We start from the raw sequence: 24,371 nt of genomic DNA, 5'->3' as shown, positions 1-24,371 counted from the left end.
GAGACCTGTCTGTGTTCTTTCATTCGCCCTTCGTTTCTGTCTCCCTTTTGTTCCCTTCCTGCAAATCCCCAAGCAGTGGTAACTGGAACAGGGGCTGTGCAGTGTTACTGAAGCCCTAAGTCCTTTATGTGGTACGGAAAGCTAGTTAGAAAGACAAAAAGGAAAAAAAGAAAAAGGAAAGGTGTTATCATAGAGAAGACAGGTTCCAACACACACACAAGGAGCTCTTTATAAAGTATGTGTTTGCCCTTTAAGATGCAGATATGAATATTAATGAATATATTTGATATTGTTATAGGACAAAGGAGAATTTGAGATGATGCAAAACACTGATTATGTTTTACACAAGCTCATTAGTACGGACCCCCTTCCCCCTTCCCACACACACCTCCCCCAAGAGATTTAGGAACAAATATGAGAGGACAGGAACAATTTATTGGAGAGTTTGGTATTTCTTCTCCCCCTTCTCAGTGTGCGTGTGGGTTATGAAGCATGAAGTCCGGAAGTTTTCCCAGATATGACATAACAACATTATGCTCCGTGACCAATGATGGTTGCTGAGTCTCTAATGGAAATATTAGGTTTTCCCTGGACTTCATACAGATGAGAATGTTGCTCATGTCTCTATCCGGTCTCTGTCTCTCTCTCTCTCTTTCTTTATCTCTCTCTCTCGTACATCCTTCTCTTACAGCTCAGTGTCGTTACGCCCTGGGGATGGAGGATGGCACCATCCCAGACTCTGACATCACTGCCTCCAGCGCCTGGTCAGACTCCACTGAAGCCAAACATGGACGGTAGGAGATGTGTGTGTGTGTGTGTGTGTGTGTGTGTGTGTGAGAGTGTGTGCAGTGGTGGAAAGTAACAAATTACATATTCTTCATTACTAGAAGCGAATAGTTTTTCATGTACTCGCTCTTTGTTGGTTACAGTCTATAAACTGTTATTCTAATTCCAATGTGTGTTGGTGTTGTCAGACGTGTGCTCTGTTGCACCTGTAACCCCACCTAGTGTGCTAACACCCTGGAGTACACTGAGACATCACTGCAGAAAGGCTGACAAGTTAAACAACTGGATGTCAGCAAAAACACAAAGTTTTTCAGCTGGTGATAAGTTGATCTTTAAGTAGGTTGTTTGTTTACTTTGTATAGTTGAGAATCACAGAGCCTTATTTTTGTTACAATTAGACCATTTTTAGATGCTTGCTGTAGTTTCACATTTTACGATTTATTTTTCCTACAGTTGCTGGCAGCCACTGCTTTGTTGTTGTGGGCTATTGCAGACTTTCCAAATCAGCCTGCAATTAAATTGTCATTGCATCAGCATGCAGTGCCAATTTAACAGTGACAAAAATGAATACAGACTTAATAGTCACTGTGATGGATTACACAACTCAAATAAGTCCCAATCGTGCACTCATTTATTTTCATACCATACAGAAATAAATGGACACCAGGGGATACCTATGGAACAATTGAAAAGCACTCACATTTCAGAAACAGAGCACGTTGGTGTGCAAAATGAAGCGATGTGATTCAATTAAATGGTTTAAAATGTGCAAAACGACAGGTGTGGCCTTTGGATTCTTCCAAAAGAAAGATGGTCCCCATTTTGAATAGCAGCACTGAATTGGACATGAGTTGGTTTATATTCAAACATTTTAGTCTTTAAAAAGCTATTGTTGTACTTAATATTTGTTTTCATTGCAACACTTCCCACAAACTCCAGTCTTGAGGACATTACAGTGAAATGAATGCAGTAGTCCGATATATTTCTGAATAATTAAAAAGTAACAGTACTTCTACTGGAGTAACAGAGGACTGATGTGTTAGTCTGCGTGTCTTTTTGTCAGTATGTTGGCACCATGCTAAAGTAATTTGTCTACAGTCTATTAGATTATAGTAGAAAATGATAGTCTATGTCTTTGTTAAACCCACTTGGTAATCATATTACCACCTAGTCTGTCCGGCAGCGAGGTCAGATTCATGAGAGCAAGCTAGGCCTGCCCCATGCTACAGCCATGTGTAAGAGTGTTCACAGGATTACTGTATGTGTGCCTGTCATGTACTGTACGGTGTGTGTTCATGTGTCTCCACCAGTCTGCTGGGCTGGGTCTCTTGGCTGAGTGTCTAACCATGTGGAAATGATTATTAGCTCCAGCTCTTTTTAAGAGACATCGGGGACACACTGAGGAAGAAAGAGAGAAAACAGAGTGAGCAGCAGACGTAAAAAAAAAAAGGAAAACAAGTGAGAGGTGGATCAGTGTGATGTTGTGCTGAAAGCAGTGGAGAATTTAATTTGGAAACAAGGTTTGAGGGCGGGTGCTGGGTGAAGGGAGGGATTGAGGGATGCAAAACAGTTTTTTTATGGCTGCTGTTGCTGCTGTTACTCTTAGGCAGTACTGAGTGGGACATGAGCTGATTTATATTCTAACAGTTAAGGTTAGGATGTCACAATGGCCATTTCATATGACTAGTAACTGAGTAACTTTTACCCTTTTAAAGAACTGATGTACTTAATATTTGCTTTCAGTGCACCAAATTCCACACACTCCAGTGAAATATCAGCATATTGGACTGAGAGAGTGGGGGAAAAGATGGAGGGGATAAGGGAATTGATATCAAGGGGCGGAGTGGAGAGTTGGCTGGTATTTAGGTGGGAAGCAAAGGACAGAAAGAGAAATAGGAGGAAAATGAGGCACTTGGCAGAACAGTGTACTATAATGTTAATCCTGCTGGCTGGTGCACGATGGACTGAACTCTACCCAGCCACATTCCTCCCTCCTCATCCTTCTCCTCCCTCCACCTCCCTCCATCACAGGACACTTTATGGAGCACTAATGTGTTGATATCATCTTGAGTTTTCCGGCTGCATGATCTCACCCACCGAGGGCAGAATGGGATTGATTTAAAAATCCTAGCGCCACAGTCAGGGAGACAGAGTTGATATAGTGATTTGTTTATGGCAGTCTGAGCAGCAGCTTTCATTTTGAGAGAAGCCCCCACAGTGGTCAGAACGTGGTTGTGGCTTGGCGTCCATTCCAAAGCCTCCCATCCGAGTTGATCCAACGTCACAGTCACTCAGCCAAGTTGTGGTCTCGATGCGGCCAATATGTGGTGGTAGTATGGACTAGCTTTTCAGAGTCGATCGAGGAAGGTCACACTGAGTGAAAATCTCTCAGTGATGCATGTGTGTGGTCATGGCAGGCCCGAGAAGCTGTAAAACTGAGCACAGATCGGTCCTGACGTCCCACAACAGATCTTGTGAGGTTTGAAGTATGTGGAAGAGCTCGTCATCATCTCTCTGCTCCTTTCATCTCTTTTCCTTCTCTTCATGAGCCTCATGTGTTCTCTGCATTTTCCATCTGTGTGCAGTCTCTGTCTCTGTTGCCTACTGTGCTTTTACCCGTAGCCAGTTCTCTGCCTCTCTGTTTTTCTCTCTTTCAGACAGCATTGCCCTATATGTGAATATTCTGCTGCTGCGCAATCCAATATGTATGCTAGTAGCCTAGAGGAGGTTTCAGGCTGTTTGTATTGAATTCTCATTGTACCTCTGCGTGCCGCCGGTGCCGGGTTTTGATGTAGTTAGTCTTCTTGTGAATGTGTTTGTGTTTATTTCTCTGTGTGAATGTTTTGGTGTGGGACTGGGATTTTGTGAACTTTTCAGTAATGTCTTATTTTCAAATTTTTAGGTTGTGTTCCTCCCCACGTTGTTTAGTAACAAAATAAGTTTCTCTCTCTGTGTCTTTCTCAGGTTGAGCACTGGAGAGGGGGATGGCGCATGGTGTCCTGCAGGATCTGTCTTCCCCAGTGGATCAGAATACCTTCAGGTCAGACACTCACGTTAACTTGGCACAGTCACATTTAGATTTAGTGCTCAGTCCAGCCTCTGTATTAAATTATTTTCAGTGGTTATTTTATGATTATCAAGTAGAAAGCTTCACTGAACAAATAAATTACTATTATGGCTGTCTCATCAGGTGAATTTTGATATAAAAATACAAATAAATTGTTTGTATGGTAAATTTTTTATTTTTTGCTTATATTGTTAAATAGATACACAATTTGACCAGAGATGTGATCTTAAAGAGTTTAAAGAGTTTAAAGAGTTTTTCATTTAATCTCAACTTTAATGGGTGTGTATTGCATTTTATTGTCTCCTACAGGTGGACCTGCACAAACTCCACTTCTTGGCTCTGGTTGGTACCCAGGGTCGTCATGCCGATGGGCACGGCCAGGAGTTTGCCCGCAGTTACCGCCTACGCTACTCCAGAGATGGAGTGAAATGGATCACATGGAAGGACCGCTGGAGCCAAGAGGTAAACAGGATGTTTTTTTTGTTGTTGTTGTTGTTAATAATCATAATAATAATGAAGATTCCTTGTCCGTTTGTGTATCCACAATGAAGCAAGGTCACAGTTTGAATGTTATTAAATCAGCTTCCAGCAGATGAATAATACAGTTGAGGTTGACTCTCCATTACTGAAAGGAAATGACTGAATATCTGGTGGCTGTTGAGTATAAATGCAGTGTTCAACATACACAGCTGTATTATACATTTGTATTTGGCTTATTTATTAGGAACAGTTTGGCATTGAGCCATTTCATTTTTGTCTGCCAGATTTTCTTTTCAGGCAAAAGCAGCATTAACTACCTGAGTCAATATTTTGCAATAACAGCCATACCTTGTTCAGATCAAAATCTTTTTTGTGTGTGGTCAATCTCCATTTTTGTCTTTGGTGATCAGTTTCGGACTATGTTTAATACCATTATTACATCATGTCATGGGAACAAGGTTTCTCCTACAGAAATTAGCCTTGGTCCAAACTCTAAAATATGTTTATGTTCAACTTTTAAACTTTCAAATTAAAGTTCAGTTATTTAATTTGAGCTTGTCTGAGATTAACAGAATTTGAAGACACACACTGAATAAAAAGTCAGAGTCCTCAGGCGATTATTCGTTCAACCCAATACCGATAACAGGAGACGGGTGATGTATTGTGTGATTGAATATTTGTATTGTCTCTCCAAGGTGGTGTCAGGAAATGAGAACACATACGATGTTGTGCTGAAGGACCTCGGCCCTCCCATCGTGGCCCGCATGGTGCGCTTTTACCCTCTGGCTGACAGGGTTATGAGTGTTTGCCTTCGGGTGGAACTCTACGGTTGTGTGTGGAACGGTAAGTGCGTGTGTGTGCGCGTGCATTTGTGTGTGCGTGTGTGTTTGTTTGAAGAGACATGAATGGACTGCAGATATGCAAAAATGGGCCTGCTTTTGTGGTTACTTAGGTATTCATTTGAGCTGTATATTCTGAGGCATGCTCTTCAGTCGTTGATATATCAGATCACATTTCACTTTGCAAAGGTGATGAAGTTCACTGTTGTCTATGATCTCCCTCGATATCAGAAGTGAAAGGAGGGATTTGTTTGACGGCGATGATTACGAGTGCGTGTTTTCACCATACATCCCATGCATTGATTTGAGGCATTACATCAAATCTATAGCCTCAGTGGGGGTTTAGCTGGATGGAAGAAGCCACACAGTTTCCTGTAGCACAACACTGACTAACCGAGTATTTATGACTGGTTCACCTCCTCTCCTGCCCTCCCTCAGACATCATCGGGCTCCTTGTAAATTAGAGCTGTCACTGAGACTAAAAGCCCTAGTTCCTGGTCTGTCTTCAGGGAGACCCATCTGTTTAAAAAATGCCCTGATGTAGATTCTGAGACAGTTGAGCCCAGTTCATCCACAAGCCAGGGGTTATGCGGACTCTACACAAATGCACATTGAGTCTCATCCTGTATCAGATCACACAGTATGGCGGCACAACGTCCTTCCTTTGTTTATTATTTCAAATTAAGTTTTGGACCACTTCACCCTTGTACAGTCTCTCACAGGTACATGAGACAAACATCTGAGTGCATAATCATATACACAGACACTAATTTATGTGCAAACACAGCCACACACACACACACACACACACACACACACACACACACACACACACAGAGTAAATCGTACGTGAGGCATTGTTTATTATGGTTAGCAAAGCGGTGGGCTGTAGTCAGTGTTGCTTACGTCACTCATGTTCTCAGGGAGCAGGCTGATTAGCTGTATATTGAAGCAGAGAGGCTTAAGTTTCACCAGTTAACAGTTGCTCTGCCCTTAGCAGTGGACCTCTTCGTTTGTTTTACTACTTAAAAAACAGCTGTAGCCGTTTCCCTGCGGCAGTGATTACTATTGAATGTTGGCTCAGTAAATGTGTAGCTACACACGATGAAAGTGAAAAGCTATACAAATTAAGAATGCTTCCCATGCAACTTGTGCATGTCAGTCTGCCTGTTCAATAGAAAACTACAAAAAGCATATTTTATCTTTTACATGACTATTGATTTGCATATATCCTCATCCTTCTCTATCTCTGTTTCTCAGATGGGCTCAAGGCTTATGCAGCTCCAGTGGGTCATGTCATGCACCTGTCTGGCATGCCTGTCTATCTAAATGACTCCACCTATGATGGGAGTACAGAACAAGGGTAAGATGTTCAGCCGCCTACATATAAATGCTTAAAATGCTCCCATGGATTTTGCTTTCATGGAAATGGAAAGAGTGTTTCCTCATTTGTGAAACACTGCTTTGGCAAACATGCACATGCTAAAAATGCCTAAATGTTACAGTCAACATTGTGGAATGAAATGCAGCTCAATCAAACGCTTCTCCACTGTGCTCATCACATCTGTTAAAGCTTGAATGTTTATTCTGTTGTCTGCCTAATCGAAAGAGAATTACTTTTTTTTTTTAGTTTCTCAGGGGTTTGAGGCGTGTTTCCTGACCGTAATGTTTTGGCAGGGAGCTTAAAGAGGGGATAACTAGGAACTGGCAGGGGGGGTTCCACACTTGCATGGGTTGTGTGGTTAATGGGCCTGAAATGTTTTGCTTGTGAGTGAGCTAACACTTTTGATGTAATCCAGATGTATTTGTAACACATGAGTGTGTGAGGCTGAGAGGGTTGGGAGTAGAGTGACCCTTTTGCTGACCCTGTCTTGTCGCTTTGTTTCTGTTGAGGTGTGTTTGTATATAAAGAGAGAAAGATGATGCTTGGAGGTTATTATGTGTGTGCATGTGAATATGTATACCAGCTCCTTTTGTCAGTGAATCTATGTATGAATGCTTATATATGCACATTGCATGCAGCCACATGAATGCATTTGTAAATAGAAAGTGACCGGCAGTCTGCAGCGTGCACCATTATTTCTGCAAGGAGCCACATGTTAACCCCCACAATGCTGTGTGTGTGTGTGCCTGCAGGATGCAGTTTGGAGGCCTGGGTCAGCTGTGTGATGGCGTCCTGGGAGGAGACGACTTCATAGAAACAAAGGAGCTGAGGGTGTGGCCGGGATATGACTACCTGGGCTGGAGCCGAGAAGCTCTTGGGCAAGGCAGTGTAGATATCGAGTTCCACTTTGAGAAGCCGCGTCTCTTCAACAACATGCAGGTAGGCGGTGAAAGATATGCTTGTGTTTGTGGGTGTGTTGTAAATTAATGTGAGTGGGTCATGCAGGACAATGTTATCCCCACTGGAATCTTAGACAGCATCGGGTTGCCTGTAAATCAGAGCTGTCACAGAGGCTAAAAGCTTCAGATCCCAGTCGGTGTCTTCAGGGAGAGCAATAGAGCATGTCTTTAAATATGCTCTAATCTGGATTCTGAGACAGTGTAGCTCAGTTCATCCATAAACCAGACATGTTTTTTTAAAAAGCCTTAAAAGGAGCAACTTGGTAGCTGAGTAGTTACAGCTCATGCCACATAACCACAATGCCCCTAGTTTGAATCTGCCTGGGGACCCCTGTTACATGTCATACCCCTCTCTCCCCATTGTTCTTTATCTACTTCTTCATCTCAACCGTCAAATAAAAAAACATATCTTTAAAAAAATCTTAGATAAGATTTTAGGGATTCAAGGTAATAAAATATATTAAAGTCTTATTTTTACTTATGGTAGATCTTAAATTTGAATGTGATGTCTAGTTGCGTGAGAAATATTTCCCCACAGGACTCACTAATTTACATATGGTTTGGTGTTTGGTTGCGACGCACAGCTCTGTCTTTTCTCTCTGATGTTTCTGATAGTTACTACAATCTGGATAATAATGTTTGAAATGCGGAGCCAAAGGCCAACATGCAACATGAAGGAGAGAGGTGGACTTTTTATTTGGTGACGGCTTAGCTGGAGTTCACAGATTTATTGGACTGTTAAAGTCTATAAAATCTAAAGACATGTCTAAATGTGGATAACCAAAAATATATTGATAACTATATATTGAGTACTTTATGTGATTTTATGATTATTATCTGGAGATACAAAATTACCCTGAAAGATATCCCTACTGATATTTTCAAATTTATGTCAAACATGAAGCTCCGCTCTCATGTGCATTTGTTTTGCTGTGGAAAAGGTATTACATTTTCTCTGTAGACATCTTAAAAATATTTCATTTCACTTCAAAAAGTGTGCAGGAACCCTGTCAGATATTATGCAGAATCCACATAATTTTCCAGTTTTATGCACATTCACTCTTCCATCTCATCCTGTATCAGATATTATAGCAGCAGAGTGTCTTTCCGGTCCTCAAGTGTGTTGTGTGTAAATGAATGCAAGATGGTTATGCAGATGGTAAATGGACTATATTTATAAAGTGCCTTTCTAGTTTTCCAACCACTCAGAACAGTTTTACACTACACACAAACATTCATACACTGATGGCACACCGTATCTTCCCATGGCCGGGGATCGAACTGAAGGTCTTCCAATAAGTAGATGACCCGCTATAACTCTAGAAAAAAAGCTGCAAGTCTGGTATCCACAGACCGTCTCCTATCCCAGTACCAACTAGGCCCAACCCTGCTCAGCTTCAGAGATCGGGGCACGCCCAGGGTGGTATGGCTGCGAGCCAATCATTGTTATCTTACTGGAATCTCTGTCTGTGCGACACATATTTTAAGCACAATGTCTCAAGAACAGTAAACAGGGCATGTAGCTTAGTGGTAAAGATGCTTACTGCACTTTATAATCCTCCATTCAATTTCTAGTTGGATTCTTCTTCAACAAGAACGGTACACAATGCTAACTCTCTTTATACACCATGATCCGAGTAGATTTCGGAGCACCTTGATAAATCTGTACATTAATTAAGTAAAACTGATTTTTTTTTCTTTTTCTTACCCTACAATCCTTCCAATGAGTTATGTGAAGAAAGCATACTGACAAAGAGTACTTGTCGATATTGATTTGGTTACCTCATGAGTGCAACCCAACCGTGTCATTGTGATTGCAGCAGGACATTAGGCTGATTGTTTATTTTTGCATCTGATTCAATTTTTAAGAAATTCCTGTAGCGCAGTTGATGTGCAAACAATCTCACCAGAGAAGCAGCACTTCGACTGGAATAGCTCTGAAGCCATTTAATTAGTTTTTATGTGCCGTTTATCATGGGACATGATTGGCTCTTCGGGTGCGACAGAATTGCGCCATAGTCTGTTTGTGAGTCTGCGTGGTTTTTGGGGTTAATTTGTGGAGCAACAGAAGATAATGATATGAGGTAACCCAGTTTGAATTATAGCTGCGTTGTCTCATTGGACGTGGATTGGAATGTCGGTTTGGGCGGGATTCACCCTATACATGTGCATATTGGACTACAGGAATCCCCAGTCGGCATTAAAAAACGATATGTAATCTTTTGGAGTTCTGGTTTTGACTCCACTCCAAAATTTCTGTATGTTCTCTCCCAGCCTTTTTTTCTGTAGCCCTCCACATATTCATTATTGCCCCAATGTTTCAAAGTTACCTTTTTTAAATCCCTCCCAGCGGTATTCCCAGTGTTTTTCTTAGGCTTATCCTGTGTTTCCTGCCTTTTCCCCAGTGGTTTTACCACACTAACCACAGCTGACATACACCGTTACACAGGCCTGGCAAAGCGGATATGTCACACACACAGGTCAAATAAATACAGCGTTGGAACCTGAACCTAAATCTGGCTCAACTTGTCTCTGCAGGCCAGAGTTCATTATCCTGCACCTAATCACCCTCCCAAAGGGAAATCTGCTCTTTGCCCTTTTGTCAGTCATAACCTGCACTTCCTAAAAGCCCTTCAACACACCAGGTTTTCTTCTATCACAGGGGACGCACTCTGATCCGCCTTTGTAGGATTTTATTTAAAACTCTCTGTCGGTTAATGTGGAAGACGTGGCAAGGAAACAACGAGATGGCAGGGAGTTCAAGACGGAGGGTTGATTTATGATGAGACAGGGAAAACATAATGAATGCAGTGTTATTCTCCCAAATTAAGCTTCGTGCAGGTCATCAGAGCCGTATTCCCGAAAGGAGTAATGAATTACCTTTGTTCTGTTGACTTACCAGACCCCCACCACTACCAACATACAGTACCCGTCCAGATAGAGTCAGTTACATGTCAACTCAGCATCTGGTGCAGCTGTTCCTGTGTCTTGGGCTGGCAGCATGATTTTGCATGTGTGTGTTTGAACTAACATGTGGATTAGGTTAGTGTGACCCTGGCCCTGGAGTACGTCTGAGGTTATTAGCTAACCAGTCCAAACAGCCTTCGCGCCATCCGTCCTCCCTCTCTCACCATCTCCTTATTTTTCTGTTTCTGAGATCTGTAGTTTTGACCTCTCACTTGCTCCATCTTCCTCTACATCTCTCTCTCTTCTCTGCGCCGTCCTCAGACTCCTCTGCCTGCTTCCAGCCACAATAATGCCTCGTATATTAGATCAGGTTTTATGGATTCCTCTCTCTTTGGCCTTTCCTGGCTTGTAACAAAAACAGGGTAGACATATCCTCTGCTCTCCTCCATCAGTCTTCTGTCATGCACTTTCTTTTCTTCCATCCCTTCTCTTACCTCCCGTGTTTTCATTTTGTTCATTTGTAGTCTTGTTCCGCTCTACGTCGTGCCAAAGCAATTAAGCTTGAACAGGATGAAAATATGTCATTCATTTTGTGTGTTAATTGAATCTCTTCGTGCTTCTCCATGCATAATGAATGAGTGAGGCTCGGATTTTCCCGGAGTTGTCCAGATGTTTGCACAAAGGCTGACCTAATTCAGATAAATAGTTGAAGGATTTTCTTGCATCTTTTCATCTGTTATTTTTCTTTTTCCTTGTCTGCACTCACACACTTGTCTTCTTCCTCTAGGTGCACAGTAACAACCGTCACACACAAGGAGTCAGGGTTTTCAGCAAGGTGGAGTGTGTTTTTAAGCCTGGCATCCTCCAGCCCTGGTCCTCTCCTGCCCTCAGCCTGCCTGTACCCCTGGAGGATCTAAAGGACCCTTCCTCTCGAACCATCTCCCTCCCACTGGGCGGCCGGCCGGCTCAGATACTCCGCTGCAAATTCTACTTCACTGATCGCTGGCTGCTCATCAGTGAAATATCATTCCTCTCTGGTAGGAAACAGAATTGAAATGATGAGTGATGTGTGTTTGTTTGGCTTTGACAGGCAGTTCTTCTTCTATAGAGGGTTTACACCTTCATCACAGATATCCACTACACCTGCCTCCCAAACACTGGCTGAATTTAGACTGAAGCAACAGAAAAATACCTGAAAAAAGATGTTTGTACTGTAGGTGTAAGTGCTGTCAGTATTCCTTAAAATCTCAAGGTAAAATCTGATGACAATTTTTTTTTTTTACCAGACTTACAGTGATGATCTCCAGACAGAATCAAATTAAAATGCAGTTTTTGTCCTTTCTGTGTGTTTTAAATTGTTCAACACTTTTTACAGTCAAGGACATTGTCTCGGAGGTCTGGTCTAAGATATTTAATAGAAACAAAACTCCAGCCAGTGTTACTTCTGGTTTAATGGTTAACATTGTTTCTCAAACAGAGAGCGGGTCTGTGTCAGATGTAATCTGTTACCATGGTAACCAGACTGACATTCTAGTGAACTGGTGATGTGTTGATATTATAGCCTAAATGGACTGTACTTATATAGCGCCTTTCTAGTCTTTGCGACCACTCAAAGCGCTTTACATTACATGTCATTCACCCATTCATACACTGATGGCAGGGGCTACCACGCAGGGTCAGCCAACGTGCTCATCAGGAGGAATTTAACCATTCATTCTCATTCATACTTGCCCAAGGACACATCGACATGTGGACTCGAGGAGCCGCCAATCTTCCAATTGGAGGACGACCGCTCTACCTCCTGAGCCACAGCCGCCAGTGTTACTTCTGGTTCAATGGTTAACATTGTTTCTCAAACAGAGAGCGGGTCTGTGGTTAATAGTCAGATGTAATCTGTTACCATGGTAACCAGAGTGACATTCTAGTGAACTGGTGATGTGTTGATATTATAGCCTAACCTGGCCACTTACTACAGCATTACCTATATAGACTAGGTTGCATATCAGTAACCGATACAGAAATCCATACAGGTGAAATTACACAATGGTGTCATAGTAAATGTCATAGTAAATGTCTGTAAATGTTCCTCCTCAGTGGTCATGCCTGATTCTAGGAGGGTGCAAAAGCATGCATTGAAACCTCAGTTTAATGTTTTGTTGAAGTTTTAATAATAAATGCACTAGTGAAGGCCTTGGGTGCACAGACTGTGTCTCCATGCACACCTGCTACAGCAGCTCAAAGTCTAAAAGGGCTGAGTGAAGGTGAATATAGATCAGCAGATGTGATGATTATTAAATACTGTCTCATACGGTTACATCACTGCTCTCATAGCTCTGAATCAGTTGTGCCAATCTCAGTTAAGCGTGATAACAACAACTCAACAAACTGAAAGCTTTTCTTTAGGAAATGTCTGGACGGTTCAGAGCGTTATGACATGAACACACATCACCACAAATCTGCAGCCAAGGACAGATGTAGATTAGTCCTTTTCATCACTTAATTATTATAATAATGATAGAAGTAAGAAATATAGAAATACATTTGGTAAAGCCATTTAATGATTATGTCAGAGCATGACTATTCCATTCATTCTAAGGTATCTCACTTCGTACATAATCACATAGTTTAATTAATGTTACACAGGTGCCTTCTCACAGTCATGTGTTTTAATAATAAAACAAGAAGCACTACTTTTCCTAAAAAGAAAGTTGGAGAAGAGGCTGTTGAGCAGTGCTGACCTGACGTCTCCTTCATAAAAAAGCAGAATATCGACTAATAACCGACCAGTTGGATGTGTGTAAAGGTGTGTGTGTGGTTACTGTGTAGCAGCCTGGTGACATCGGAAATTTAATGAAGGTAAACAGTGAGCGGCCGTGCATAACGGTACTGTGGTCTGGCACGGCACTTCTCAGACGCTGTGGATTTATCAACTTATCAGTCCTGCTGCCTTCAAATGCTGCAGGAATTTAATGATGTGAAGAAGCAGCTTTTCATACAGTATAAAGCAGCTGTGGACAACAGATACTGTAAGAATAACACACATTCATTCATAGATCAGTGCAGAATGATTTACTGACTTTCTTGCTTAATTGAATCTGTTGTTGAAGCATGTCTGCAACATGTATTTAGTTTGAAACACAGGCAACTGATAAACTACTGAATCAGTAGCCTATGTGATGCTCACATGAACTCAGGGATTTTGTTAGGATGACTTACGACTGCAGCATTGACTTAAGTCATATGTCATCATTCCATTTTAATAAGAGCTTATAAGAGCTTATATTTTTTTAACTTTTAATTTGGCACATGGTGTGGCTAATGTAAACATTATCAGGAGATGACTCAGAAAAATATGAAATATCTTAAAAATGTCAAAATACACTGGAGGGAGGTTTTAATATCTTCCTGTTTACAGACTGCAACAGACAGAGAGAGAGAGTCCTGATATCCTCAGTGAAGATAGGATTTCTGCCTATCTGATTGGAAGTCAGATAGATGACTCATCTGCTGCTCTCCAACAGAGATTGCTGTGACTAATTAAACTGTCCTCTCTACTCAAAAACACTATCAGTCCAAGCATGATAAGAATCAGCAAAGTAATCACACCAGACTCTGGTAGTTAAAATGACTTAACCCAACAGTGGCCTGCATTGTTTTGTTGCTGGACTCGTGCCAGATTGATAAAAGATGCACCAAAACTGTCACACCTGTACAGTGGTCTGGTTCAGTGTCCCAACCAGAAACTTGCAGAAAGCTTGTATGAGTGCCCCAAAACAGCCACATCCTGCAGTCTCATATCTTTGTGTGGACCAGACCTGGGCTCAACTGGGTTCCCAGGTGAAGGACACTCAGATCTACAGTTATTAAGACTGGAACAATATTAAAGTGCGTTTTTTATGCAGTTGAGTACATTATAATCTATCTGTAATTGAGTCAGATAGTTGTTTGAAATTAGATCCACATAACCAATGCTGTGTTAGGCCATCGGTGAATAAGATTGTGTATGTAGATTATCAGTGTTAATGTTGTTACTGTGGGATGAATCAGCTGGGGTAATCAGAAAGTATGAGTACCGTAACCTGAGGTGGCTCCAATGTCTCTTTCGGTGGTGATCGTTCTCACAGCGCTCAGCTGAAAAGTAAATATTTCAAATGCGTTTTTTAATAAATAGGTATGAAACTGTTATGTGCCAAACTATCCAGAAGGCTAATTTAAGAAAGGCTGATATTACTGTTCACATTGCGGGTGTGCCATATGACCAAACTCTCATATCCTGATATAGGTCTTTTTATATCCTGATGATACCTATTACAATATAGTGCATTTTCTGTACATTCAATTAATGAATAGTTTCTGGTCTTGTCTACACTCATCACATTACTATATGTACTATACATATGTGTAAAATTGTGAGTTAAAAAGTCAAGAAAAATAATTTATTAATGTAATCTGCACAAAAGATGGACATACCCCAAGTGATTAAAAATATTGTTGTAAACGGTGTGTGACACAACAAAATAAATGGTAGTGGATAATATGAAACAATAGATGTCACACATTGTATATCATCATATCAGACAGCCGTAGTTCACATCACAAACAACTTCTGCTAGATATGTTGGGTTAGTGTGCAAGTTTAAAACAGGATAGTGATGGTTAGTTTGCCAGTTATCCCGTGAGCTAATGCAATCAGATTAGTCAATAGAGAACAGGTCAACACTGTCTCCAAAGATGAATACTCTATTGTCTGAAAACACAACCAGCTGTGACCACAACCACTGTTTCTCAACAGATGAGTGCAAACAGAAGGTGTGTTGGCAAAAAACCCTTTTAAAAATCATGATTCATTTTCATTAAATTGTCTCTTTCTCTTCTTATCCAGAGCCTTTTGATGAGGATGTTACAGAAACACAGTCATTTCCTCCTGATCTCCCCAAGATTCCCAAAACCAGTTCCTCTGCTCCTCGTGTCAACCACACCTCCTCCTCTCCAACATCGAGCCACAGTACCTCCAACGCCACGTCCAATGCCTCTGGTGAGCCCTGCTCTTCTCCCCCACATCTTCTTGTCTTTACTATCCCTCTTTCCACTCTACATTCTTTCTCCACTGTCCCCTTTCATCGCCCATCATACCGCTCCATCTCCCCCTCCTTTTTCTGCTCTCTATAATTCCCCTGATCTCTCCCTCGTCATCTCTTGTCTCTGTGCCCGTCTCTTTTTCTCCAGTTGTGATGAGTGTGAGCATGTCGGCAGTGTGTCTAAGCCATGTGTCTAAACCAGAGCCAAAGCAGGCAGTGCCAAAGGAGGCCCACGTCTGACTAGTCTCCCTCTGTGTATCTCAAGCTCTGAAATCCTTTGGACTCAAGCCAAAATTTGCTGAACCAAAGTGAACGCAGGATGCTTACCCACAGATTTTATTGCACCAAAAGGGCAAGGGAAATGTAACATTAAAGGTCAAATGTTATAAATCTTAAATTTGTAGTCTGGCTTTAAAAAAGTTATTAGATGGATAAAAAGGAAAAATAAGCCAGGATCCTGCTTTTTATGATTTCTTCTCCTCATCACTCGCTTCTGAGTCTTCATCATTTCTCTTCTCACACATTCCTCCTTTGTCCATCCCTCGCTTCTCCAGAACCATCCACCACCACCACCTTCATGATGGACACCACTGGTAACTGGACACTGTCAGGTGAGAGACAGAAAGGATGAACCGAGGGAGGGGAGCTAGCTACAGCCACTCTGGCTCTCCTCCAGCATCTTAAAACTGTCCTGCAGCTCAGGACAAAGTATGAAGTATAATGGCGGAAGGATTACAGGGGCAGGCTTTGGCACTGGGCTATGTCCCCCCTGGGTTTGAAGATATACGGCTGCAGGGGAAACGCTAACAGCATATAGTACATTATGTTTATGTACAATAACATCGTGGATTCCTGTGGTCTAACAAACTGCATGTTTTTCTGGGGATCTGGGTCTGTTCTACACAGCTAAACAATAACAGGCTTTTTAAAAAGCTGGAAATGGTTTTCTGTGGCGTGTATGCTGCTTTGTCCTTGTTACTGGCTGTCATTGAACAGCTTTGTTTGGGTTTATTTATTACCCGCATGGTTTTGAACTGACAGAGGGAAAGAGAGGTGTGAGGGGGAGTCTTTTGTGTGGTGTGTAAATCTGGTAACTGTGTGTGTGCTTGCAGGTGCATATTTGTGTTACTGTATGTGGACACATGCACATAAGTGCACCATGTATGATTTTTCTCTGGGTCTTTTTAACTGAGACATTTGTTCTGTCAATTAAAGTTTTATGAAGCTGTTTATGGGCAAAGTTTACAGTAAACTATACTGAGGAAACTCTTTCATCCTCCTTTCAAATGACACGCTACATTTAACCTTCAAGAGAGAAAAAAATAACTGGATGTTTCTGATTAATAGTTGACTTCAAAGCTGTTGAGTAGCAAAACAGTGTTCACATTCTTTTCTCTATACAGTGGGCTTTGAGAATTGTTGTGGTATGAGCGACCACATTCACACAGACAATCCCCATCAGAGTTTTAGTAAGCCTGATGAAATTGTGTTGCTGTGACTCCAGCGAGTGCAGGAGTGTGCTGAACACAGACAGACAGTGCATTAACTCACACCAGTGTGTAGGCATACGCACACATGATAAATGCGCAGCAATCAATATACATCACATCGGGCCCATAAATAACATTTCATCCTGTATTTTCCTCTTGCAGGATCAGATGCTACTGGTTTGACTCCAAGGGCAGGTCTTCCTGTAGCCAAGGATGACAGCAGCAATACTGCTATTCTGATTGGCTGCCTGGTGGGAATCATCCTTCTGCTGCTGGCGGTCATAGCTGTAATCCTGTGGAGGCAGTACTGGAAAAAGATATTGGGGAAGGTGAGTCAAGAAGTCATTAGTAGTGTTTTGTTTTAAAGCAGCTATTAAGAGGTTAGTTTACTTTCATCACAAGAACATAATTGTTCATTCATCCCTGTGGGAGGGGAGGCAAGAATTGAAATGTGTTTTTATTAGCCAGTTGTGCAAGCATACAAAAAATGTGTCTTGGCATTAGCTCCAACTAAGTCAACATAGAAGAGTAAAGAATAAAAATAGAGCAAAAGTAAGGTAATAATGAAATAAAAATAAAAACAAAAACAATATTCACATTTAGTTATCTAATCAAATATCTAGGTATCTAGTCATGTCTTGTTTGCCAAAGTTTAAGAATATCTTTCTTTGATCTTTCTGTTACTTGCAATACATGAGAATACAACAGCAGAGAAATAAAGTTTGTTTGCAAAATTATGTTTAAAAAATGTTAGAAAAAGCATATCTATCCAGAAACAGTGCCTCAATTAATCTGGATAATCCACTATTCTGACTGTCAGCATTGTTTATTTGAACTACATTATTTCTAAAGAATAAATAGCCCTAAATGAAAAAATATCCTTTTTGTGTCTCGGGTGAACTGTCCCTTTAACCCCATAAGGTTGATAGCATCCTGAAAATAACAACTGCAAGTAATTTGGCAAAGTTCCACCATGTCTCCATCTGGATGTGCCACAGGGCAGGTCATAAGGCCATTTGCACAGTTTGATTACTGTCTGCTTCATTCAGATAATCCAGTTATATCACCTGTATTCAAGTGAAGCCTCTGTCCTCTCAGGCTCAGGGTAGCCTGTCCAGTGATGAGCTGCGGGTTCACCTGTCAGTCCCATCAGACAACGTGGTCATCAACAACACACACAGCTACTCAAGCCGCTACCAACGCATCCACACGTTCCCCGACGACCGCGACCATGACAGGGAGGGAGAAGGAGAGTACCAGGAGCCCAGCGCTTTGCTCCGGCCAAGGGATCAGCGAGACAGCACAGGTAGGTGATAAACACAATTTGACAACCTTTATACTCTATGACCTAGAACACATATACCTACTGGATTCTCTGTTTCTGTCTTAGCGTGAGTTCAGCCCCAAAAAATACATGTAGCCTAGTAGTGTGACATAAAACATGCTGACATGCAGTAAAACAAATACAAAAAACACATATTCCAAATACATGGGGACATAGGCTAATCTATAGTCAACCACATACAGTCAGCATGGAGACAGTGGAAAATGTGAAACAATAAACTTTCCATATGTACAGAATTTAAATTTCTACAAACTTTTATGCGGTTTGTATATATTGCTTCATCTTGCGTGCCTGTGTTCTGTGCTTTTGCAACCTCCGTCTGCTGATCATATCAATAAGCAAACTAATTTGAAAAGGGAAACAGCGGGAGGAAAAATGTGTCTTTCATATCAAGAAAACACTGGTATTACAGTGATATTCACCACACCAAACAAAAGTAAATTAAACCAAACATCTTGCAAGAAAAAGTTCCTGCGTGAAGATGCACAACACAGAGGGGCCACAAAAGAGCTATTGTTCTGAGGGAATGGAAGAAAAAGAAAGGAGGGAGGAGAAAAGGAGGAGTATAGAGAGAAAAGGCATTCCTTAAGTTGCATTGCACCACAGGAGGTTGGCATGCCGTCTTTACAAGGCGCCTGTGTGAGTTTGAATAACATGAGTAACAACAACATTATTTCATCCATTTTTATTTTTCATGTTTGATTCTTGCCTGAGTCTTGTTAACTTTGCTTGTCTTGCTGTCTTCTTCTATCCTGTGCTACATGTGTCAGTGCAACCCCTCCCCCTATTATAATGGATGTGCTAACCGTCTCGTGCTAATGGTTGTTATTGTGTTCTGTTTTGTGTGTATTTCGTTTCACGTACCACTTTGTGTGGTGTGGATGATCCATATTGTCGTGCCTGCGTGTCCCCCGCCTACCCCCTGTGTGTGTGTGTGTGTATGTTTTATGTGTGTGTGCCCTCCCAGCCTTGCTGTTAAACAACCCAGCCTATCACCTGCTCCTGTCAGATCACAGAAAAGACTCCAGCAACAATCAGGCTCAGGAAAAGAGCCTCAATGTGCCCCAGGGTAAGAGACCTCAGACTGGGCCAGCTCAGTCAAGAGAGGCTACCTACCTACCTACCTACCTACCTACCTACCTACCTACCTACCTACCTACCTACCTACCTACCTATCTACCTATCAGGTTTCGGGGCAGTAGAAGAACTCTCACAGTCAAACCTAGAAGCCTCGAGCTTAAAAAAACATACTTCTCAGATATCATGAGTCTATTTTGCATGTTTATGATTTTTATCAACCCTTCTGCTACTCACATCATTAATCACTCTCATCCACTCATCTCTCAAAATAACTAACAATGCTTTGTTTGAAGGGATAGTTTGTTTTTTGGGGAATGATGCATTTTTGATTACCCAGAGTGAGACAAACTCATACATGTCTTTTTCTGTCTGTAGTATGTTCAACAGTGAGTCCAAACCTTTTTTGCTGTGGGTGAAATATTTGTATTCACCAGGTCGTTCACTAGTAATTTTCTGTCCTGGGAGCAGTAGGTCATAACCTGTCTCTTTCAGAGCAGTTCGTCTCACTGTTTACTGAGGTTAGCTGGGGTATGCAGCCATTGTGATGAGGCTGTCTGTCTCCTATGGTAACGAAGGTCAGGTGAAGATGAGCTGTGCTTGGTACATACAGTCAGACTGATCCTTTCATAGAATGGGTAGTAATTGACTTGTGTGCAGACTACAGGATGTTAATGTTGGTCATAGTGTCTTGTTTATAGTTGAATAACCAACAGAGGCATAGATGTGTGAGTTTGGAGGTAGTAAGGGGAAGGATCTGGTGAGGGGTTTAAATACTCTTTACTAGACAGCAGAATTGAGTGGCACTGCACAGTGTTCCTACAGAAGACATCCAGTTCTTCACTTTGGGTTAACCAGCTCTCAGCATTTCCTTGACACTCACCATTAAGCTCAAAACTAAAGGAAGCAATGATGAATAACCTTATACAAGGTTAGAAAGGCTGAACTGGTAGAGAAATGTATGCTAAAAGTTTGTTTTTACCATTTGATCTAGTTTCATTCTCAATTTTGTTTGATTTCAAATTTCTAGCTGTTATTTTAGGCTTTATAGTCCAAGACTTTGTCATCTTGATGTATTGTATTAGGTTTATTTTTGTAGAACAGAAGTTGTATTTATTCTTTTTTAAGTTGTACAAAGAGGTATTTTGTTGTTGTAGTCTAATAAAATTTCCCCGAGTCCAAACTATCTCTTTACAACAAGTTGTCTAGAAGTGATATCAGGTGATCCTTTCAATCACAAAAGAGGCTTAAAGGAAAACAAAGCTGTTTTGATCTCACAGTTCTTCTTTTAAAGTAATCTTTCTATAAAATCCACCCTGTCTGTCTCTTCCTCCTCCCTCCAGCCTGTGGCTTGGACATGGACATGGAGAAGGGTTTCCCCCCAACACAAGATGAGCCTCCCCCTTACCCTGGCTCCCCTCCTTACCCCTCCCTGTCTCCCCCCGTGTCTCCTCCACTGCCTCCCAGCGTCCCCCACTATGCTGAGGCAGACATTGTGAGCCTGCAGGGTGTCAGCGGAAACAACACTTACGCTGTACCAGCCTTGGCGTCTTCGAGCCCTGGGGCTGATGCCTCCCCGCTGCCAGAGCTGCCTCGACAGTTTCTCATCTTCAAGGAGAAACTGGGAGAAGGACAGTTTGGCGAGGTGAGGAATGTGATGGAAAAAGTCAGCTGTGTTGTGGGTGGGTGCGAGGGTGATTGTGTTGTAACAAGGTCTTTGTCTTGTTGGTGAAAGGTGCACCTGTGTGAAATCGAGAACCCTCAGGACCTTCCCAACCTGGAGTTCCCCTTCAATGTGAGAAAAGGTCGCCCTCTGCTGGTAGCAGTGAAGATACTGCGCCCAGACGCCTCCAAGAACGCCAGGTTTGTATTCACTTGTAATCAGATACAGCTGAGCCTGAACTCGGTTCACAGTTACAGTGTATGTCCTGGTACAAAAAAAAAAAGGTAATTTTGCAGGAATTCACCATTCAACAATTTTTTTTAAGCTTTAAAATCTGAAATGTTACTTTTTAGGTTCAGGTCGTTTTGATATCTAGAGGGCAGAGTTTAGACTCCAAAACAAACTCAGAGCAGCTGGCCTTCAAATTCTACATCAGTCAGTTTCTTATATCCGCTGTGTTAGTAAGTAATTACCTGATGTTATGTACATAGCCAGAAGAAGCAGAGCACAAATTATTTTCTCACATTTTATCCCTGGTTGAGTCCCTCAGCTCCACAGTAAAAATGTTTGGGGCCTCTGTGATTTTCTAGTTGTTTGACTCACTTTGCCAGCTGCTTGTTTATTTTGGCTCTCAGCCCCTTTTGCGCTGGCCAGGTGAAATCAGCATGTGCAGGGGGTCGTGAGAGCCGGAGCAACACAAACATATTGACCAGCAAAACAGATCAATGAGGTGAAAACTGTGGAGACTGTGGAATGAGCAACCATTTCACTTAGCAGGGAGTCATTTGATTGAAATATTTTAAAAAATGCACCATGCATTCAATATTGAAGTGATTTATTTTTACACCAGGACCAGAATGGAGCCCAAGATCAGCATCTGTCACTCTTTACCTCTTCTTAACTTTATTTCTTTGTCCAAATCCACCAGTTTCCTCTTCGGTACATTCTCTCCATCTCTCTGACACGTCACTCTTCCTTTTTGTCGTGATAGAAATGACTTCCTGAAAGAGGTAAAGATTCTGTCTCGCCTGAAAGACCCGAACATCATCCGACTGCTGGGAGTGTGTGTCAGCAGCGACCCGCTCTGCATGGTCACAGAGTACATGGAGTGTGGAGACTTGAACCAGTACTTGTCCCACCGAGTGCTTCTGGACAAGTCTGGGCCTTCACACAACACACCAACCATCAGGTAACACATTCATACAAATGTACACATATTAAAATATACATACACAGAGCTCAGATTTATTAATTATTCCTTTTATCTGTAATCTTTGCCCCCAGCTACCCGGCTCTCATCTCCATGGCCAGCCAGATTGCATCAGGAATGAAGTTCCTTTCTTCTCTCAACTTTGTCCACCGGGATCTGGCCACACGTAACTGCCTGGTTGGGGGTGAGCGGGGTGAGAGCGGAGGGGATCCGAGCGGCGAGCGTCATATTAAGATAGCTGACTTTGGCATGAGCAGGAATCTGTATGCTGGAGACTACTACAGGATCCAAGGCAGAGCTGTGCTGCCAATACGCTGGATGGCCTGGGAGTGTATACTCATGGTAAGAGGACAGAAACGTGTGTGTTTGTGCATCTGATGGTGTGTGATGATTTTAATTGTTAATGAGAATTAAAAATATAGATTCATTTATATTGATAATAAGTTCAGCTCATTATTTTTTATTAAAAATTCAAAACAACAGAGGAATTTTGATTAAAATAATCTGCTATTTGCCATTTTATGATAATCCTGCTGATGATGATGATACTGATGGAGATTGATGTGTGTTCAAAGGGAAAATTCACCACAGCCAGTGATGTGTGGGCGTTTGGAGTCACTCTGTGGGAGATGCTGAGCGTTTGTCAGGAGCAGCCGTACTCAAACCTGACAGATGAACAAGTCATCGACAACGCTGGGGAGTTCTTCAGAGACCAGGGCCGACAGGTACAACACACAACAAACAAACAAACACACACACACACACACACACACACACACTCTAGTATGTAAGGGTACACAGAAGGCATGTTCTTGCTTCTCGTGTAGACATAACTTAAATACGGATTAATCAGATATTTGTTTAAAATATATTGAAGCTCAAACTGACACTGACTGCCTTGTTAAGATATTCTGTCAGTCACTTTTTCAGATAATAACTGCACTAATTAAAAGTTTGACTTTCTCATACTGAACTTTTGTTGGGTTTCATAATGTAATATATGCTACTGAAAGTGAAGTAGCAACCAGAGCACAAACAACATATGACAGAATGTGTGGAGGCTCATGATACCAGAGGCCCACTGGCAGCTGTTTCACACCCACAGCTCCTATTCAGCTGTTACTATACATACTCACATATTTCTTTTCAGTAATAATTTGATGTTAAAGTTATTGTTTAATGTGGTTTCCCAGATTTACCAACCACGTGTTGGCCTAATGGCCTTTATCATGGCATGATAGGGATTTCTGGGACGTCACTTACTGCTAAGGTGGAGAAAGAAACAAGTCTGAAGAGGTCAAGTCTCCAGCAAGACTCAAGACTCTTAGCCTGACACTAGTGAAGACCAAGAGTTGAAACATGTTGATCTCATGAAAAAGTTGTTCTTTATACTACATCATTTATGTTGGTTGAGTCTTGACCCCTTTATCTTGGCATGAAAGAGGTGAAAAGATGCCACAAAGTATGAAAAAGGTCTTATCATCAAACTATGCCACTAATCCCTACCTACATGCATCCTCCTCCCTCTCTCCCCTCCAGGTGTATCTGAGCAAGCCGGCTGTGTGTCCTCAGGGTCTCTATGAGCTCATGTTGAGCTGCTGGAACAGAGACTGCAAGCTCCGCCCATCCTTTGGCTACATCCACTCCTTTCTCACCGAGGACGCCATGAACATGGTGTAAAGATGCAAAGAGAAGAATCACAGAAACACAATGAGAGAGACAACATTAAGAGCAGAAATGGTCTTTCACGTTCATGAATCCTTGCTATAGCGGGGAGGTGTCTGAATGAGTGTGGTGGAGGTGCTGCACAGCAGAAGCAGATGAGGAGGGAGAGTGGGTTGCTCGCTTTCATATTTTATACTTCTTATACTGGGTGGATGGGGCTGAAATGCCGCTGGTTCGGTTTATTTCCATGACAGACCCCGACTCCAAAGCCAAACTAAACCCAGCTTTAGATAGATAACAGGCCGAGCTACATTTCACAGTGGTTGGTGGTGGGTGCAGTCTGCATAGGAACTTTCTATCTTCACAGACACTTGACATATGAGGAGAGTTTGTGTTAAATTAATGTAACAGGATGTTGCAG

The 24,371-nt window shown here is 41.9% G+C and overlaps 1 protein-coding gene across 2 annotated transcripts in view; it reads left to right on the top strand.

The window, feature by feature from the left end:
- Window positions 1-23,989, top strand: part of ddr1 (discoidin domain receptor tyrosine kinase 1) — a 38,428-nt gene extending 14,439 nt beyond the window's left edge. Inside the window, exons 3-20 of one of the 2 annotated variants that reach the window (XM_053326402.1) lie at window positions 692-794; window positions 3,751-3,826; window positions 4,163-4,315; window positions 5,029-5,176; window positions 6,433-6,535; window positions 7,309-7,495; window positions 11,210-11,459; window positions 15,305-15,457; window positions 16,055-16,111; window positions 17,153-17,319; window positions 18,089-18,296; window positions 19,303-19,404; window positions 20,756-21,057; window positions 21,148-21,275; window positions 22,067-22,264; window positions 22,360-22,627; window positions 22,861-23,010; window positions 23,825-23,989. In XM_053326402.1, the coding sequence (XP_053182377.1) occupies window positions 692-794; window positions 3,751-3,826; window positions 4,163-4,315; window positions 5,029-5,176; window positions 6,433-6,535; window positions 7,309-7,495; window positions 11,210-11,459; window positions 15,305-15,457; window positions 16,055-16,111; window positions 17,153-17,319; window positions 18,089-18,296; window positions 19,303-19,404; window positions 20,756-21,057; window positions 21,148-21,275; window positions 22,067-22,264; window positions 22,360-22,627; window positions 22,861-23,010; window positions 23,825-23,965 (2,894 nt within the window). In that variant the 3' untranslated portion in view covers window positions 23,966-23,989. The remainder of the gene's footprint in view (window positions 1-691; window positions 795-3,750; window positions 3,827-4,162; window positions 4,316-5,028; window positions 5,177-6,432; window positions 6,536-7,308; window positions 7,496-11,209; window positions 11,460-15,304; window positions 15,458-16,054; window positions 16,112-17,152; window positions 17,320-18,088; window positions 18,297-19,302; window positions 19,405-20,755; window positions 21,058-21,147; window positions 21,276-22,066; window positions 22,265-22,359; window positions 22,628-22,860; window positions 23,011-23,824) is intronic. The other variant, XM_053326403.1, reaches the window with a different exon arrangement.
- The last annotated feature ends 382 nt before the right edge of the window (window positions 23,990-24,371 follow it).

Source organism: Scomber japonicus, chromosome 10, assembly GCF_027409825.1.
Source record: "Scomber japonicus isolate fScoJap1 chromosome 10, fScoJap1.pri, whole genome shotgun sequence".
Taxonomy (NCBI): Eukaryota; Metazoa; Chordata; class Actinopteri; order Scombriformes; family Scombridae; genus Scomber; species Scomber japonicus.
This window is presented reverse-complemented; position numbering and strand designations above follow the sequence as displayed.